The sequence below is a fragment of the Drosophila suzukii genome, chromosome 3 (assembly GCF_043229965.1).
Source record: "Drosophila suzukii chromosome 3, CBGP_Dsuzu_IsoJpt1.0, whole genome shotgun sequence".
NCBI lineage: Eukaryota > Metazoa > Arthropoda > Insecta > Diptera > Drosophilidae > Drosophila > Drosophila suzukii.
This window is the reverse complement of record NC_092082.1, coordinates 51,727,257-51,747,986: the sequence shown is the minus strand read 5'-3', so window position 1 is coordinate 51,747,986 and position 20,730 is coordinate 51,727,257. Positions and strand designations below refer to the sequence as shown.

Below are 20,730 nucleotides of genomic sequence, written 5' to 3'. Positions count from 1 at the left end.
GTATAAATCTCAAACTTTAATGATTTTCAAATGTGGGAATATTTTCAAACGCGCCTTCTGTTTCCGTCCCAGAATCTTTTACCGTTAAGTTGTCAAAGATTCTCTTCTTTCTATAAATGTCAAATAAGGTCAAATAAGCTCGCCATCTGAGGCGTTAGTTTTCTGTTCTTAATAAATGTATGCGAAAACAAAAATTTTTTATTTTAATGCTTAGGCGGTGCGCGAAAATACGACATATTTTACAGTAATACTACGATAAAGACAAAAATGTATCTCAAGCCGCTAATTAAGTTTGTGCAGTTTATGGACCCGATACAGTTTCCATTTCCACCGCACAACGATGGTTTCAACGTTTTCGTTCTGGTGTAGAGGTGGTAGAAGATGCTCCACGCTCCGGAAGGCCTGTCGTCGTAGTAGCAGCTGTAGCATCGGTCAAGAGCTGGGCACGGGTCTCCAAATTGTTATAAACCATTTGAAGAAGCTTGGAGTCACTAAGAAGCTCGATGTATGGGTGCCACACGAATTGACGCAAAAAAACATCTTTGACCGTATCGATGCATGCGAATCGCATCTGATTCGCAACAAAATCCACCCGTTTTTGAAGCGTGTGGTGACTGGCGATAAAAAGTGGGTCACTTACAACAGCGTAAGGCGCAAACGGTCGTGGCCGAATTATCCTCCATCAGGACAACGCCAGGCCACACTCACAGAAATTTTACTGTAAAATCGCCCTAAAAACAAGGAAAATCGCCTTAAAACGGGGGTCAATAACGACTACACTTAGGGAGATATTTCCTAGGGCGATTTTTTCTTAAATCTAGGGCGATTTTTCTGTTTTTAAAGGTCAATACCATTGTTTGTGCCTAACCGAAGTAGACACTTCCGGGTCACACCGCGGGACAAGGGGGTAATGAGCACTTGTCGCTGGCACGGGGACGCTTTGCTGGCAGGACGATCGCGTCGCGGCAATGGTAACGAAGGTTACTGCGATGCCGGACCACAGGCGATGCGGAACTGCGCTGAGGAGATAGTGTATTACGAGCCCTATTCCCAGAGGTAGGAAGTAGAACCGCGGAGTTATGAGATGTGTTGATAACTGATTTATTCTTCATTTGATACCTGCTTATATACTACTTGGAACACGGAAGCTTAGTGTAATGATTAGTGAAATAAGCTATAATCTAAAGTAGGTCAGGGAGCTATGATTATGGTGCAGTTGGCTCGGCTAAAACTGCAACATGTGCTGACTGCACATGAGTCGGTGAGAAGGTGAGTTAGTGAGACATATAATATGCTGATAAGCACTTCTCATCTGCAGTGAGTGCTACTGAGCGCCTGGTACTGTTCCCAACTTGGTTTCTGCTTGATTTGTTGGGTGTGGTCATGTTGAGTACCTTTGGGTACGAACAACCATTAACATATGAAAAAAATGTTAAACATCAACGGCGGGATTTCTTGAAATTATGGTGACTTTCTTATTTTAATGGTAAATTGCCCTAAATTTCTCTTGAATGTATGGTGTTTTTCTTGTTTTAAGCCTAGTACTCACACCGACGAAAACCGCGAGCTAACCATAGGAAAGAGCGATAGGCAAGTACGCGGCTAACGCTTTTCGTCGGGCCTGTCTTTCAGCGCGGTACTCAGATGAGCTAAGGAAATACCAGAAAAATTCCGGCTCCCACTTCCTCAAGGCCCATGTTGGCATATTGCGAATCGGAGCTGGACTGCAAAAGGCACGGAAAAAATGGCGAAGCATCCGTGACAAGAGAGGAAAGCCTTAATCTACTAATTAACATAAATAAAATCATCCTTTAAACATTCCATTAATTATACCCGTTACTCGTAGAGTAAAAGGGTATACTAGATTCGTCGGAAAGTATGTAACAGGCAGAAGGAAGCGTTTCCGACCCCATAAAGTATATATATTCTTGATCACGATCACTAGCCGAGTCGATCTAGCCATGTCCGTCTGTCCGTCTGTCCGTCTGACCGTCTGTCCGTCTGTCCGTCTGTCCGTCTGTCTGTCCGTCCGGATGAACGCTGAGATCTCGGAAACTATGGGAGCTAGGCTATTGAGATTTGGCGTGCAGATTCCTGAGCTTCTTACGCAGCGCAAGTTTGTTTCAGCACAGTGCCACGCCCACTCTAACGCCCACAAACCGCCCAAAACTGTGGCTCCTACAGTTTTGATGCTAGATAGAAAATTTTAACTGAAATGTAATGTTCTCATCAATACCTATCGATTGACCCAAAAAAAAGTTTGCCACGCCCACTTTAACGCCCACAAACCGCAAAACCCTGTGACGCCCACAATTTTCATGCTAGATAAAAAATTTTAACTGAAATGTATTGGTCTCGTCAATACCTATCGATTGATCCAAAAAATTTGCCACGCCCACTCTAACGCCCATAACGCTTAAATCTGTATACCGCCGGTAGGTGGCGCATTTTAATCTCGCTTTGCTGCTTGCATATCTCCATTTAGCTGAGTAACGGGTATCTGATAGTCAAGGTACTCGACTATAGCGTTCTCCCTTGTTTTTATTTAATTTTGCACCAGCAGATTCGTGTTTTTAAAGTCCTTCAATTTTTCGTTTGTTAATAAAACAAACCCAGCTGCTTGACAGTAAGACCATGCTACTTGCATTGCGGGTGAACTTTGAATACTGCGGTCACACTACAAAGAATAAGATTTTTCGACTGGTGAAACTCTTAGCCGATCTGAGTACTAGGCTTTAAAGATTAAAGCAAATTTTTATAAAAAAATCGTGCTTGGACATATTGCTGGATCTTGGCAAACAACATCTGCGATACTTTTCCCAAGATTTGTTCGAGGATTATTTGACTTAGTGTCCTTTTTTATTTGAGAGGGTTAGGTTATTATTCGCTCATCGCATGTTGGTAAACTGCTTATTAGAATCATAAGAGCTGAAAGTAGTTATGAACAAGAAAGGAAGTTAACTTCGGCAAGCCGAAGTTTGCATACCTTTGCAGTTATAAGAAATAATCAATGTTGAACCATGTTGAATTTTTAAGGATTATTGCTAGCTTCAGTGATATTTTTAATGTTGAAGAGGTAAAATGTTCTATATCCCAAAGTAAAAAAAAATACGATCAAAATAAACAAAGCAAAATTTGTATAAAAAAAAAATTATTTCATTATTTCTCTGACCGTTTCTTTGACAGCTATATGTTAGAGTCTTCTGATTGTTATTAAATTTAAATCGAAATTCATAAAAATACAAAAAATTATATTCCCAATAGGCGTGTTCGCGTAAAAAACTTGCGCTGCGTACAAGGCTACGCTAAGTCAGAGATTCCAATTCTCTATCTTTGATAGTTTCCGAGATATCCGCGTTCATATTTACGATTTTGTGAACTTTGTGGGCGATTTGTGGGCGTTAGAGTAGGCGTGGCAACCTGCTGAATCAAACTTGCGCTGCGCAGGAATCTCAGGAATCTGCATGCCTAATCCTAGTATTGTAGCTTTTATAGTTTCCGAGATCTCAGCGTTCATACGGACAGACGGACATGGCTAGATCGACTCGGCTAGTGATCTTGATCAAGAATATATATACTTTATGGGGTCGGAAACGCTTCCATCTGCCTGTTACATACTTTCCGACTAATCTAGCAGATTAGAGATTTGGCGTGAAGATTCCTAAGCTTCTTACGCAGCGCAAGTTTGTTTCAGCAGAGTGCCACGCCCACTCTAACGCCCACAAACCGCCCAAAACTGTGGCTCCTACAGATTTGATGCTAGAATACAAATTTTAACTGAAATGTATTGTTCTTATCAATACCTATCGATTGACTCAAAAAAAGTTTGCCACGCCCACTCTAACGCCCATAACGCTTAAATCTGTCTACCGCCGGTAGGTGGCGCATTTTAATCCCGCTTTGCTGCTTGCATATCTCCATTTCCCTTTGGTCCCTATAGCTGAGTAACGGGTATCTGACAGTCGAGGTATTCGACTATAGCGTTCTTCCTTGTTTACTCATCGAAACGAGTCAGATTTCATTTGTCGTTCCTTTAGGTTAGCTCGCGAGTTGATATCAAACATGGCAAGGATTTCAAGTAAAAATTGGCTATATTTTAAGGGCCTATTGAAATTTTCTATTCATGTCTTCTAGTTTATTATAGGTAGAGCCATAAAGACTAAAAATGCAGAACAAATTTTTTTTTAATTATTGCGACAATCGGGATATAATATATTTTAATACCAACTTTTATATTTTCATTCCATTTTGAATCACTGTTCTGAAACAAATCTACTATATAACAAGGAAGAACGCTATAGTCGAGTACCTTGACTATCAGATACCCGTTACTTTAAGGGAAATGGAGATATGCAAGCAGCAAAGCGAGATTGAAATGCGCCACCTACCGGCGGTATACAGATTTAAGCGTTATGGGCGTTAGAGTGGGCGTGGCAAATTTATTTTTGGATCAATTGATAGGAACTGACGACACCAATACATTTCAGTTAAAATTTTTTATCAAGCATGCCAATTGCGGGCGTCACAGGTTTTCGCGGTTTGTGGGCGTTTAAGTGATTGATGAGAACAATACATTTCAGTTAAAATTTTCTATCTAGCATCAAAACTGTAGGAGTTACAGTTTTGGGCGGTTTGTGGGCGTTAGAGTGGGCGTGGCAGTCTACTGAAACAAACTTGCGTTGCGTAAGAAGCTCAGGAATCTGTACGCCAAATCTCAATAGCCTAGCTCTCATAGTTTCCGAGATCTCAGCGTTCATCCGGACAGACAGACGGACAGACGGACATGGCTAGATCGACTCGGCTAGTGATCCTGATCAAGAATATATATACTTTATGGGGTCGGAAACGCTTCCTTCTGCCTGTTACATACTTTCCGACGAATCTAGTATACCCTTTTACTCTACGAGTAACGGGTATAAAAATAGTGTTCACTGTAAAATTATGAAAAAAGTAAAAAAAAAAATAAGTTATTCGTTTCCTAACATTTCAATTGGAAACCATCAAATCAATCACGTGTATTGTGCAATTTTTATTCAATTTCAACAGCAGGCACTTGTCGTTAAGGAGGTAAGTTGAACTGTGTAAATTATGTGGATCTTGCAATCGAGGTTAAATTCAGCAATCTGTCCATAGTCCAAAATGCCTAAAGGACGACGTGGGAACATCGGCCGCCGCACAAGACATGCAAGCCAGCAAGAAGTGTATTCACAGAACTTAAGCGAAGAAAGACAAAATATAATAAGGGAAAATGCCCGATTGAGACAACGCGTGAGCACACGAAGATCATTGGCATCATTGTGATGATGAAAATTTAGATATTGGACCAATGACGACTATATGCCGATATTGCAAAGCTTCAAAGCTCAAAAGAGAAACGGTTGGATTGTGCTGCGCAAGTGGAAAAGTCAAACTGGATCCATTACTTACACCACCACAGCCACTGAAACCATTGATCGATGCAAGTGATCCCGATTCCAGTCATTTTCTTCCACACATCCTTGAATACAATAACTGCTTTCGCATGACTTTCTTTGGAGCTAATATCTTTCAAGAAGGCGTCTTCATGCCGACTTGCAAGGTAAAAGATACAACACACATAACCAATCACTCACACCAACACAATGAATTGCAACACATACAACTACATATACACCACACACTGCACCACCACACGTTCAGAAGTTACACTGTATTCTTCAACAAATGAATGTTCGCAATTACAGATACAAGGACAAATATATCATTTGCATGGTTCAATGGTGCCAACACCAAATGAACCGCATAAATTTCAGCAAATATATTTCATTTCATCGATGGTGGATCAGCTGAATGTGCGGTGCAATATACAGGGAATACAACAGTTAAAGAGACGAATTATTGAACAATTGCAAGCATTTTTTCACTCTAATAATGCTTTGGTTAATATGTTCAAAACAGCATTGGAACGAATGCCCTCGGATACGCACAACTTTGTCATAAGAACGGATTGTACCCCAACAGGTGAACATGTGCGAAGATTCAATGAAGATCCAACTAAATCGCGAGACTTTGTCTTTCAGCGAAGAAGCAGTATCATGTATCGTGTAAACGAGACACGTCGTTTGTACGATGTGTTACAATATCCAATTATTTATTAGCAAGGGCAAGACGGATACGTTATCACGTTGAAGATGGTCGATCCATTAATTATATATATATAACATTTAATGCTATTGGTTTCCATTAACAACTCATTTAATTTTGAATTTTCAGGCGTATCAACGAATTACAAGAAAGAACGCTATAGTCGAGTACCTCGACTATCAGATACCCGTTACTCAGCTAAAGGGACCAAAGGGAAATGGAGATATGCAAGCAATAAGCCAGATTGAAATGCTACACCCACCAGTGATCTCAATTTATGGTTTTGTGGGCGGTAGACAGGTTTAAGCGTTATGGGCGTTAGAGTGGCCGTGGCAAACTTTTTTTTGGGTCAATCGATAGGTGTTGACGAGACTAATACATATCAGTTAAAGTTTTTTTCTAGCAAGGAATCTGTGGGCTCCAAAGGCTTAGACGGTTAGTGGGCATTAGAGTGGGGTAAAGAATGTGAAAAAATTAAAAGGTCGGTACATTTAGCTTCTCCGGTGTTCCTACTTTAAATCATCTACATTTCTTCTTTCACCTGAACCAATTGGCTTAATATTATTATTATTATTATATTAAAAATTGGAGAAAATCAGGAACCCATTCGATCGGTTTCGGTTCTGTGTCTTTATATTGTAGTCGCGTTAATTATGTCTGTGGCCGGGAGTGGCTGGTATGAGTCTTCGTTTTGATAATGTGGTCCGGATGTGGTTGGTTTAGAGATTCTAGATTTAGTAATAAAATCAACTTCTTCTTTTCAGTGTCGCTCCAAGACTGATTTTTATTTAAGTTCAGAGTACATACGAGACCTAGCTTAAGAGTGGGGTACATATGCTGTGCTTGCGAAATACACTTGGTCAGCATTTTCGGCCGGATGCCTGTGGCCCAGTTGTGTTGCCTGTGTTGGCGGTTCGATGTCCGGGCTGAACGGCATCGCCGTTAGTGGGATGTCGCCCGGGGGGGTTTGGGTGAAGGTGATGTCATTTGCAAGACATCAGCGGTAACTCCTCCCCCCTTACCTTGGAACGATGGCCATAACGAAGGTATGGCGGGAGTGACAATGGGATCCGCAAGGGTAGGGAAAAGAATTGTCTTCTTTCTGTTAAAGGTCCAGGCAACAGCTGTAATCAGGATTGACAGTGCGACGAGTATGTATATTATCGACAGGTTGGTAGTGGCACGATCCTCTGTGTTGGTAACTGCTAATCCATTTTCCAGGTTGCTAAGGTGTAAAACCCGTAGGCCTATGGGTTAATCCGTAGGGATTTTTGTCAAGTTCTGGACGTGAGGGAGTGGCGGCCTCAACGTATTTGGTTCCATTGGCGGAGATAGAACAGTTATCGTATTTTGTGAGCATAGATCCGATAAAGATCTTGCTCGAGATGCAGTCGGAGGTGATGTTCAAGTTCTCCACGTTGAGGAACACCATCAATCCTTTCATAGGATCGAAGATCTGTGGTTGGTGACCCCTTTTTATTGTGCTGCAGGTCGCTTCCTTGTCGTCCAGAAGGTTGTAGAGGCATTCCGTGTTATTCGGTGTTAAGGGAGTTTCGCAAACATGTGTACTACCCACTTTTATGCATGGTGTATCTATAATCTTTATTTCTACATCATTCTTAATAATAACATTTGGTAGGCTTACATACATTGTTTTGTTGAGTGGTAATGCAATGAGGCGGTTGTAAGATTGTTGGGACAGAATCTGAACTTTTATCTTAAATATAAATGTTTTATTGACAGTAGTGGATTCTAGTGAAAGCACATTATATAATTTATGTTCTAACTGAACTTTTACCTTTTGGTCTGCTAGTAAGTTTTTTATTTTTTTCATAGGCGTCCATATTACCCGAGACTATTTTTTTTTTATGTAGTGTAAGTTTCAAATCTTTAAAACCAGGGTCGTTAGGTAAGTTTCCTGTTACCTCATGTATTTTAGTTGCTGATTCCTCGTAGTTGCTCAGATATTACATGCTTAAAAATTTTAAAGGATTAACACTCTCGCTGTTCCCAAGTTGATTTTTAAAAAGGGTTGGTCTTTATCCAAGATCTCGCTAACGAGCCGTTGAGTTGTTCCCAAGGTCAATCTGTAAAATTACATTGTAAGTGAATATCAAAGTCTCGTAAGTATGTTTATGTGTTATTTGTTTGTATTATGACCTTCTCATTTTTATGTTTGTGTAGTTTTTGCTTTTTCTATGGTGCGTTCTGTTACCCCGCTATCCAGTTAGACCGTGTGCTTACTAAAACGAGGTGTAATTTTATTTCTCCTATTTTCCTTGCAAAAAATAGAAGTACCAACCGGTAAATCAGGGGGGTCTGTCCTGTTTTCGTTTAGGCGATCTATTCGTCTTTTCGTTGCAACCTCCATGTGTCTTTTTAAGGAAGGGTATAGTGTAGTCTGGAATTCGTTTAACTTTAGTAAATAATCGTGTTCGTTGTCGAATTTGTTTTTTTTTAAATATGTGAGTGCGGCCACTAAGGTTGAAGTAGGTTATTATTGTTTCAAAAAGTATTTCGTCGTGCCCTGAGGTTAATTTTAATTCCTTTCTCTCACTCAGAATTATTCTATAGATTTCTGTTAAAGTGGAATGTAAACGTTCTACCGTCGAGTTACTACTTGACTGTTGGAAGGAAGTGACATGTTGTTCTATTTCGTATTGTGCCAAGAAGTCTTTAAAAACGGCCCCGGAGAAATCGGCCCCATGATCAAGTATTATCATTTTTGGTATTCCAAATTGCAAAAGAAGGTTTTGAAGGGTTTAATAACGAGAATAGAGTTTCTGTTGGTTATTGGGTAGGCTTGAGCAAACTTAGAGAACCTATCTATAATTGTTAAGTTATAATTGTTTTTAGTGGTATAAATGTCCGTGTGTAATATCTCTAGGGGCCTACTCGGTATTTCTGGTAGAACAAATGGTGGTGTCTGAGGGCACCTATCATGCTTAAGTGTGAGGCAGGTTTCACAATTCCTGATTACCTGAGAAATTAGAGACTTTAGTTGGGGTACGTAAATTTCCCTTTTTAGATGCTGGTACACCTCTTTCACACCTCTATGATTGTTGTTAGAGTGGTGGGTTCTTATTAGGTTGTTAATTTAGTTAGTGTCGACAGAACGATAAGACATCTGTAAATCTTATATAGATTGGAGGTTAAAGATGGTTCCGTAATACGCGTCCGTGTTTTATTTTTAAATGGGGTGCTCACTAAAAATGAGGGGGTCTGGCCGATTTCGAAAAAAACTTGTGTGAAAATTGAAAGTTTTAAGCGGAATCTTAGCTAATGAGATCCCGATTAAAATATTTGGCTTAACGCCGTTGACAAGTGTGTTCGGTTCGATTCTACTCAAAGCATCCGCAATGACGTTTTGCGAGCCTTTTTTGTAGATAATGCCGTAGTCGTACTCGGAAAGGGTTAGTTTCCATCGGAGGAGTTTCTGGTTTTGGCCCTTAAAGTTTTGCAGCCACACTAAAGGTTTATGGTCGGTAATGACTTTGAACTTGTTGCCATACAGATATGGGCGAAAGTACTTAACCGCCCAGATTATCGCTAACATCTCTTTCTCTATAGTCGAATACCGGGTTTCCGCTTCATTCAAGGTTCTACTTCAAAAAATCGGTCTGTCGGTGTCAGATGTCATTACCAAACATTACCAAAAACGTACGTCGTCGTAAAATAAGTCCCTCGGAAACGAAAAGATTGCTGTTAACCTCAAGAGGATTACTAAGAAAATCGCCTTCTCTTAGGTTAACTGGTAGTTTTATAATAGTTTTACTTCGGGCTCGGATGACCGTTTTGAGTGGTCCTGTAGCCCAACCAAGAAGGCATTAAGGCAAATTCCATCTTAAAGAGCTCTTTTTGATGTTGCACTTACTCCGTGGTCTGGGTCTGTGAGGAGTGACAATAGTTCACTACGGAGTCTAGTGATTTCGAAAATCAATTTACCCAAGGACAACCCATTGGGGAGGATCTGAATTTCGTTGATGACTATTGGTTCTGTTTTCTTGCATGCATACATGCGTTTGAGGTTTTCTCTAATACTGTCGCATTCAAGTTTAGTGTGCAAAATATTCCTATAATTTTGTTTCTCAAAGTTCTTAGTAGAAATTGTCCGTACGGGGTTTGATCTTTTCCCCTTATTAACATAAATATCTCCTCAACGCTTGCAAACAAATTTATGTAGGGTACCTGGAGTCCTTTCGAAAGAAGACAACTGTTTAACGTAGGCTTGTATATCGGTGGGGCTCAAAGTGGTATTTAGGGTTGTGGTAGTTGACGTGTTCAGGATGGTGCTAGTACTATTGCTGGGGGTAGTGGTCCTAGAAACCCCCGATGCGTTAGCCGAAACCATGATCAAAGTTTCTTCCTCCCTAATATTTGGTATGCTTGTGCTACTTCTGAGTCCTAGTCTGGTTCTTGCTTTTATACCCGTTACTCGAAGAGTAAAAGGGTATACTAGATTTGTCGGAAGGTATGTAACAGGCAGAAGGAAGCGTTTCCGACCCCATAAAGTATATATATTCTTGATCAGGATCACTAGCCGAGTCGATCTAGCCATGTCCGTCTGTCCGGATGAACGCTGAGATCTCGGAAAGTATAAGAGGAAGGCTATTGAGATTTGGCGTGCAGATTCCTGAGCTTCTTACGCAGCGCAAGTTTGTTTCAGCAATGTGCAACGCCCACTCTTACCCCCACAAGCCGCCCAAAACTGTGGCTCCTACAGTTTTAATGCTAGAATACAAATTTTAACTTTAATGTATTGTTCTCATCAATACCTATCGATTGACCTAAAAAAGTTTGCCACGCCCACTTTAACGCCTACAAACCGCCCAAACCTGTGACACCCACAATTTTCATGCTGGATACAAAATTTTAACTAAAATGTATTGGTCTCGTCAATACCTTTCGATTGATCAAAAAAAAAATTTGCCACGCCCACTCTAACGCCCATAACGCTTAAATCTGTCTACCGCCGGTAGGTGGCGTATTTTAGTCTCGCATTGCTGCTTGCATATCTCCATTTCTCTTTGGTCCCTTTAGCTGAGTAACAGGTATCTGATAGTCGAGGTACTCGACTATAGCGTTCTTCCTTGTTTTTACTATTGTTTTGTTTGACATTCGGTTGAACTAAATACGTATTTGCGCAATTAAAGGTTAGTAAATATACATGAATTTGAAGTTATATATGCTGGTAAATATATATTGTGCCTTTATAAGAAATTTTTAGAGGGAATGTTCTCATGAGTAGTTTAAAAATGGTTTTTCTTAGTGTATAGGGCATAATATGTGTATATTAAAATGTGGATGCGATAGTAACGAATAGTTACTAGTGTTTGTGTTGTTGTATTACACTGAGAATCTGTAAAACAGACATAATTTGTGTACGTGTGTGTGTCTTTTTTTCTAAGTTGTGGCAACCATGGGTAAAAGTGATTGGTCCGTTTGTTGTGGGAATAATGAATGTTAAGATTTTTGTATGCTTCTCTTGAAAATTGTAATTCGATTTTAATTTTAAATTATGCTGCAAATGGCAACAATGTTAGTTAATTGGGAGTCTTTTTCAACAATTTTGTCGAAGAGTTTGTGTTCTTTTCTGCAACATTGTAGCTCTTCTTCGTCGAGTCTGGGACTCAAACGTATCGAGTTTCATAGCTAGACCAGGGGGAAAGGAGGGGGAAAAGAAATTATTCCATCGAGTTGTCGTCGGCTCCCGGACTCACGCTTATTATATGTACATAAAATAGCGGAGAGCCTGGAACAAGACCGACACGAGTGGTACCCTTCTTCCCTTTCCTCTATGTAGAGGGAATGCTCAGCCATGAATATAATATTTTTTGAATGGGTGCATGTTGCAAATGTGAATTTGTGTTATGTAGAAGCTCAAAATTTGAATGTGTGCGTCCATAATTAATGTGCATCAGCGATAGATGGTTACAGTTGATATGTGTGCAAAATAAAATTTCCAATGTACGATTTTGTTTGGAGTATTTTTATATATCCATATTTAATGCACAATGCATTTTGTGCCGATCAGCGATTGATGGTCACAGCTAATACAGACATATGATAAAAAATTGTAGTGTATAATTTGCTTGAAACATTTTAATTTTGTACATCCATAATAATGCGCGATGCATTTTGTGCCAATCAGCGATTGATGGTAACAATTGGTATTTATATTTTGTTAGGGTTTTGTTGGTACACACACATTATTGATAGTTTTTTTTTGTGTTAGGCTTCACTAACTCGCTGACTTAGACCGTTGGTATTTTATTACTTTTTTTATTATCCGCACAAATATGTTTGCTCTTTTTCATTTTCCATTTTTAAGCCAAAAGGGCAACCCAATTTATTACATAGTGGCTACTATGATGATTCGGTGAATTCCATCCTTGGTTCTTTTAAAAACCGGCTGCGCCAATTATGTCTGTGGCCGGGAGTGGCTGGTATGAGTCTTCGTTTTGATAATGTGGTCCGGGTGTGGTTGGTTTAGAGATTCTAGATTTAGTAATAAAATCAACTTCTTATTTTCAGTGTCGCTCTAAGTCTGATTATTACACCCGTTACTCGAAGAGTAAAAGGGTATACTAGATTCGTCGGAAAGTATGTAACAGGCAGAAGGAAACGTTATCGACCCCACAAAGTATATATATTCTTGATCAGGATCACTAGCCCGTCCGTCTGTCCGTATGAACGCTGAGATCTCGGAAACTATACAAGCTACAATACTGGGATTAGGCATGCAGATTACTGAGATTCCTGCGCAGCGCAAGTTTGCTTCAGCAGAGTGCCACGCCCACACTAAAGCCCACTAACCGCCCAAAACTGTGGCTCCTACAGTTTTGGCGCTAGAATAAAAATTCTAACTGAAATGTATTGCTCTCGTCAATGCCTATCGACTCACCCAAAAAAAAGTTTGCCACGCCCACTAAAACGCCCACAAACCTCCCATAAACTTCAAAAAATCTTTAAAAAAAACGTGGATATCTCGGAAACTGTCAAAGATAGAGAATTGGGATCTCAGATTTAGATTCCGTAGCCTTGCACCCAGCGCAAGTTTGTTACGCGAATATGCCACGCCCACTCTAACGCCCACAAACCACAAACCTATCGATCGATTCAAAAAAAATTTCCACGCCCACTCTGACGCCCATAACGCTTAAATGTGTCTACCGCCGGTAGGTGGCGCATTTCAATCTCGCTTTGCTGCTTGAATATCTCCATTTCCCTTTGGTTCCTTTAGCTGAGTAACGGGTATCTGATAGTCGAGGTACTCTAAGCGTTCTTCCTTGTTATACCCGTTACTCGTAGAGTAAAAGGGTATACTAGATTCGTCGGAAAGTATGTAACAGGCAGAAGGAAGCGTTTTCGACCATAAAGTATATATATTCTTGATCAGGATCACTAGCCGAGTCGATCAAGCCATGTCCGTCTGTCTGTCCGGATGAACGCTGAGATCTCGGAAACTATAAGAGCTAGGCTAGGCAAATTCCTGAACTTCTTACGCAGCGCAAGTTTGATTCAGCAGAGTGCCACGCCCACACTAAAGCCCACAAACCGCCCAAATTCGTGGCTCCTACGGTTTTGATGCTGGAATAAAAAGTTTAACTGAAATGTATTGCTCTCATCAATACCTATCGATTGATTTTAAAAAAAAAATTGCCACGCCCACTTTAACGCCCACAAACCGCCCAAGCCTGTGGCGCCCACAAGTTTCATGCTAGATAAAAAATTTTAACTGAAATGTATTGGTCTCGTCAACACCTATCGATTGATCCAAAAAAAATGTTCCACGCCCACTCTAACGCCCATAACGCTTAAATCAGTCTACCGCCGGTAGGTGGCGCATTTTAATCTCGCTTGCTGATTGCATATCTCCATTTATCTGAGTAACGGGTATCTGATAGTCAAGGTACAAGGTATAGCGTTCTTCCTTGTTATTATTTAAGTTCTGAGTACATATGAGACCTAGCTTAAGAGTGGGGTACATATGCTGTGCTTGCGAAATACCCTTGGTCAGCATTTTCGGCCGGATACCTGTGGCCCAGTTGCTTACATGATTCGGCATCCAGAGTCCGCTGTTTTGGCAGTTCGATGTCCTGGTTGAACGGCATCGCCGTTAATGAGACGTCGCCCGGGGGGTTTGGGTGGAGGTGATGTCACTTGCAAGACGTCAGCGGTACGTCGTTCGCACACTCTCCTGGTGCGCTTCGTCACTACGTGTACTGCCGTCCACAGTGATATATATTCCTGATCAGGGGCACTAGCCAAGTCGAACTAGCCATGTCTTTTGGTTCGTCCGTATGAACGCTGACAAAACTATAAAAGCTAGAAAAATAGAATTTTGCAGTGCAAGTTTGTTTCATCGTAGTGCCCACTCCAACGCCCACAACGCTGTTTCCTTTCTAGCGCTCCAAGGAGAAATCTTACTTATATGAAACACAGGTCCAAAAAATGTTGAGGATCTTGTTGCTAACGCTTTTATACCCATTAATAGGTAGAATAAGCGTTTCCGACCCTATAAAGTATACACATTCTTTATCAGGATCACTAGCCGAGTCGATCTAGCCATGTCCATCTGTCAGTATTAAGGAAAGAGATGCTAGGTATTACTACGCGGCCCACTCTAATTCTAAATATTTTGTAAAAGTGCAAATGTCATTTTCTGTCTTTTATCAATAGCACTCCATAAAGTAAAGAGCGATTCTATTTGTGCACGTGTTGGTTTTATCCGAGTGACACGCCCACATTTTGAAGCTAGAGGGTTAAAATTTGCATTCAGATTCTGCTAGTGCAGGTTATGTTTGCTTCAACAGAGTGACAAGCCTAAATTTTAGAAAATTTTTTCAGTGTACTTTTTGTTTTATTTTATTTATCAAAATCTATCGACGTGCCATCAATTAGGTAACATGTGAAATTGGTAAACTGAGTTACGCTTATATGATAGTCGAGGCACTCGTCTATATCTTCTATCTTGTTTTAAAATTAATAAATATTACTGTTTGATTTTTTTATTATATTATAGATGAGTTCCGGAGTAAAGTTGCGTGCCACAATGACGTAGCTCAACTGGAGTGCAATCCGTACTCCCGGATAGCCGTATATAGTGCCAGTTTTGGAAGAACAGAGTACGAGAGCATTCAGTGCCCCCAGCCGCAAGGAGTTCGCGAAGAAAGTAAGTTCGGGGTGCAAAAGTATAACAGAGCCAATCACCTGCTATTTTGTTAAAATGTATCTCGTAATAACACATTTTTACGAAATTAAATTGATTATCTGCAACAGTTATTAAAAAAAATAAAAGTAATTACATTTGATTTTGGTTCAGGAGAAATTAGGGTAAAGAATAAATGTACTAAAAAACGAGTCGAACGGCATCAAACCCATCATAACTGATCATCCGTTAGGATGTATGACATTTTTAAGATATTTGGATAATTTTCAAAATGAGAGCTGAATTTATGTTTGTCGGATTTTGGTTTCGCGGCTTATTCGGGTAAAAGTAAAAAGAGTAAATTTACTAAAAAACGATTCGAACGGCATCAAAGCCATCACAACTGAATACCCGTTAAAATGTATGAAATTTTTAAGATATTTATAGTTTTCAATGAGAGCTGAATTTATGTTTGTCGGATTTTGGTTTCTCGGCTTATCCGGTCAATTCTTATACGTCCTACCCGTAGAGAAAAGGGGTACATTATATACGTCGGAAAGTAAATATGTAACAAGTAGAAGATAGCGTTTCCAACAATATAAAGTATGTATATTCTTGATGAGGATTATTAGCCGAGTGGATCTATTAACGCTGTGATCTCGGAAACTATTCCCGTTATTCCCGTTACTCGTAGAGTAAAAGGGTGTACTAGATTCGTCGGTAAGTATGCAACAGGCAGAAGGAAGCGTTTCCGATCTCATAAAGTATATATATATATAAAGCTTAAATCAGTCTACGCCCACATAAACATATATTGAGATCGCGGGTAGGTGGCGCATTTCAATCTCGCTTTGCTGCTGCATATCTCAATTTCCCTTTTGTTACTTAAGCTGAGTAACGGGTATCTGATAGTTGAGGTACTATATCGTTCCTCCCTGTTTTCCTATAAAGAACTTTTTTTTGGTGTTAAGTTACTCTGAACCTTGAGCAGCTAAGAATATTATTTGGCCCCCTCGCCTATGTGTGCGGTAAAAAACGTTTGTAGGCAATGAATATCAAAAAGTGTTTGTCTGAAAAATTATGATAAGTTTGTCTGAATGGTGACATTATTATTTAAAATTCACAGTACGTAAAAGTTAGTTTCTAAGCAATTGAGGTCAAATTTTTATTATAAGACCAATTCTTCGAAATTATATATGGGAAAAACGAGAAAAACATATCCATTCCGCTGCAGTATAGTTTATATATTGTATTATATATTATAGTTTTACATAAGGCCAGAAAGCACAAAAAATACCATTGTCTTTGGCATTTTTATAAGCATTGCATGCTGACAGTTCGTGATCTTCAATTTTAACGTGGCTTGCAATAAAATGTACTTCTAATGAGCTTTAAAGCATAATAGCAATTTACTTGGATAAACTAAAATTAAACAAGAGAGAACGCTGTAGTCGATGCTATCGACTATCAGATACCCGCTAAGTGTACAGGGACCATTCAGGGAGTGCGAGGGAGACAGAGATATAGAAGTAGCAAAGCGTCTGTTTTCAAGATTGAAAACTTTCTTTGCTTATAACTTTATAATGAATGGCCCGATTTTTTCGCATGTATTTAGACATTGGTAATCAAAATAAAATCGTATTTAAATTTATTTTAAATATTAGACGGGTTTAGGCGCTATGGGCGTTTGTGGGCGTTAGCGCTGGCGGAACAAACTAGGGCGCTGCGCAAGAAGCTCAAGAATCTACATGCCAAATCCCGACTTTCTAGTTCTTATAGATTCCGAGATCTCAGACGGACAAACGTTCAGGGTTAGATCGACTTGATAAGTGATTCTGATCAGAATGTTAATACACTATAGGGTCGGAAGCGCTTTGTTCTACCTGTTACATACTTTCCGATGAACCTAGAATACCGTTCTACTGTACGAGTAAAGAGTATAAAAAAGTTGTTAAAGGTCTTGTTGGCTTTATTGAATTAAACATTACTATGATCAATTACACTGTGCAACATTTTTAGGGTTTGGGAGTGAAGTCGCAGTTTAGTTTTTAAATTGTGAAAGTACTCATCGAATCGAGTCAGACCTTATTTGCCGTTCCTCTACTTTAGCTCGCGATTGGGTATTAAAGCAATTTAATAATTTCAAATAAAAATTGGCTATATCTTAAGGGCCTATTGCAATTTTCTGTTCATGTTTTCAAGATTATTATAGGTATAGCCAAGAAAACTAATAACGCAATCCAAAGACGTTTAAAAAAATTCACCTATCGGGAAATAGGTTTTAAAATTCCGGAAATATACCATATTGTATTTAATGTATTTGGTTGGTATTTACCAGATCCTATATTTTAAATATTGAGTCTAACGAATAACATTAACCGTTTTAAAACAAATTATGTATATTTTATGCTTCTGTGTTTTTGACTAAAATATCATTGTGGACTGTTCCCTAAATTCGAATATCCTTAAGAGATATTGCCTTATAAATTCAGTGTTACACCAAATCTTAAAGTCGAGCTAAGCCAGAGGATCAACAAATGGGTTCTGACTCGTTAGATGAGTACTTTCAGATTAAGAAATCCAAACTGCGGTTACATTTTTCGTGTTGCACTGTGTTATTATGGGGAAACATTAACTATTGGCTATTTTGGTGTTGATTGCGTACCAATTAGAACTATAGCTTGTTGTATTTACTAAAGATATCTCCGCATAACGCCTATATCTCCGAAACTATAAAAGCTGGAATGTTCCTCATCTATGCAGCGTAAGAGCCTTATAGGTAGGGCGCATTCTGTTCCTTGGAGAGTAAAGAGCTCTTTGCATTGCTTTGACATCCGTTGTGGCCAGAACTCTCGCAATATTTTGAAAGAAGTAAGGTTTGGCCACTTCTTGTTTGGTTCGAGATTAAAGAAGTCTCTGTATACTAACCCGCACGTGCTCATAGGACTGCCCAAACACCCCCCTCCCTGGAGGGAACCAAGATAGTGCCCACTCTAGTGAGTTCGTCGTCTGCAAACTGATCCGCCATCTCGTTAAGGTATTTGCGGCAGTCGTTTACAGCTTTGGTGTTTAAGGCTAGTTGGACGAGCGAGCGAAATGCTGCCTGACTATCTGAGTAGATACGAACAGATTGAGAAGTGTCTAAGGGTTTTAGACTGAGAAGTGTCTCCTTAACATTTTTACCTGGAAGACAGGAAGATCAGGGAGTCTGAAAGAGATGTTTAATCCAAGGTGCTCGGAGTAGACTCCCTCTTCCACCTGGTTGTTTAGTTTCGAATCGAAACTTTCGATCCATCGGTATAGATGTGAGTAGACAGAAGGGGTCCTCCCTGTCCTCATGAGGCGACTTCTGGAGTCTCCTTTATACACGCGCACCACTACTTTCTTCAACCCATAGCCCTCAGCTGCCTTTACCAAGTTGCTGGATTCCTCAATTATAGAGAGTATAACCCAACTTTTTGAGCTTCCTAACTCTTCCACGCCTGGAATCTGACAATAAGTGGTTAGCATTGTCGGGTTACAGGCTTCAAGCATTTTGAGAATGCTCTCCGGTTCCGAAAGTTTTTTCCGAAAGCCTGACTGTGGCCCTGAGTCTGCTTGAGATCCAGATTTCCCCAAGGAATTCCACCAAGATATTCTTTTGTGGAAGACCGCGGCATCGGCCTCTTGGCAGGCCACTATTTTGACCTTGCCCTAATTCCACCAAGCGTTCTTATATAGTGGAGGTGCTCCCCCTGTCTTCAAAACCATTTCTATGACGCGGTCCTGTAGATTTCTAAGCACGCTGTGTCATTTGTCCTTAGTGATATGGACATCGCTGTGGCACCTATCGAGGACCCAACGATGGTCATGCCCTTCGTAAAAAGCGCTGCTTTGGCTGCGTTTATGACCGCTTGGGGTTCGGGGAATTCTGTTCAGTACAGCGTTGATTCTTGGTGGTTGCATGTGGGGCCTTTTTATTGGGCCAAATTGTGCTCCACCTTTCTTCCCATTTGAACAGGGCGGCCCAGTTATCAAAGGGTACCGCCTTAAGGTCCACCCTTATAGGGACGAAAGCTGCTCGTCTCTTCACCTGCCTGAAGGGTGGTTTCGCCATCACTCCAGGACCTGTGGGACCGCCGATGGACGATGCGGACGAGGTGCTAGTTGCACCCACCCCTTCCTGTGAGCCGTTAGTAGCGGGCTTAGAGCCCGAACTGCTCGGAAATCCCACCCCAATAAGACGTTTGCTCACCGTTCCGGGGGTTTCCTTGGAGTCCCGGTCTTCTTTTATTGTTTTTATACCCGTTACTCGTACAGTTAAAGGGTATACTAGATTCATCGGCAAGTTTGTAGAAGCGTTTCGACCCCATTAAGTATATTTATTCTTGCTCGGAATCACTAGCCGAGTCGATCTAGACATGTCCGTCTGTCTCTCCGTCCGTAAGAACGCTGAGATCTCGGAAACTATAAAAGCTAGATAGTTGGGATTTGGAAATTTTTCAGCAAAACAAATTAAATATGCTATGGTTCCACTGATTGTGAAAAAATGGTCATTTATTTATGTAAATACGCAAAAAATACGATGATTATGAAGATTTTTCTGTCGTGCCCCTCAGTCGTGGATCCAAACGTACTTGGCATTCCATATGCCCCACTGACTCTGTTGAATGCGATTTCAACATCCAAGGATTTCGTTATGCAGTACTGCTTAGTGCTGTACAAATACCTTTTCCCCTCAATAGCGGTTTCTGCGATTTCACACAGTTCGGTAACACCATCGGCAAGGCCACCTTAGAGCCGTAAGTGGATTATTCTTTTCAGAATTTTACCCACCGTATTCAGCATGCAAAAGGGCCTATGTGAAGAAGTCTTCTACACCGGCTTGCACGTTCTTGGTATGAGTATCAGCAGCTGAGCTTCTCAGCGACTTGGGAACACACCCTCTGTTAAGCATGCGTTGTACATGTCAACATTCTCTTTTGTATTTGCTTTAATTGCAAATTGTAGAACTTTGTTCGCGATTCCAACTGGTCAAAGTGTCGTGTTGTCTCTCTCGGATCTTCTTGTACCTTGGCTGATCGAATACGTGTGTGTATTTGAGTGCGCTTCGGTGTTTACTTGTTTTTGTATTATGTTGCAATTACTATTCGGTATTAGGTTGATTATTGCTTTAAAAGGTATTTCTAGAAAAATGTTCATCATATAATTTCTAAAAGAGAGCAGAGCAAGGTTCAAGTCGGAGAGAAGGGACATGTTTGCTTACTTCGCTGTTTTTTTTTGTTGGATGAGATTGGAGCCACTTTGAGAGCCCCAATAATTTTAGCAAATCAGTTTACATTTTACCCGAGAAACCCGTACCCAAAATTACATTTTTTCAGGTAATTTAATAAGAACTTTATATCAAAGTAAATGGTTTAGATCCTAGATGTATCCTTCCAATGACTTAAACATTTTAGGAACTGTGACCCCTTTGA

At 40.2% G+C, this 20,730-nt stretch overlaps 2 protein-coding genes across 9 annotated transcripts in view; both read left to right on the top strand.

Annotated features, from left to right (window-relative positions):
- LOC139352897 (uncharacterized) overlaps positions 1–15,366 on the top strand; it is a 208,582-nt gene extending 193,216 nt beyond the window's left edge. For 7 of the 8 annotated variants that reach the window (XM_070995563.1, XM_070995562.1, XM_070995568.1 and 4 more), the window contains one exon: positions 15,149–15,366. In XM_070995563.1, the coding sequence (XP_070851664.1) occupies positions 15,149–15,351 (203 nt within the window). In that variant the 3' untranslated portion in view covers positions 15,352–15,366. The remainder of the gene's footprint in view (positions 1–15,148) is intronic. The other variant, XM_070995569.1, reaches the window with a different exon arrangement.
- A 3,715-nt stretch (positions 15,367–19,081) lies between these two features.
- Positions 19,082–20,730, top strand: part of LOC139352815 (uncharacterized) — a 97,444-nt gene continuing 95,795 nt past the window's right edge. The window contains exons 1-2 of the mRNA XM_070995450.1: positions 19,082–19,209; positions 19,275–19,438. Coding sequence (XP_070851551.1) covers positions 19,082–19,209; positions 19,275–19,438 — 292 coding nt within the window. The remainder of the gene's footprint in view (positions 19,210–19,274; positions 19,439–20,730) is intronic.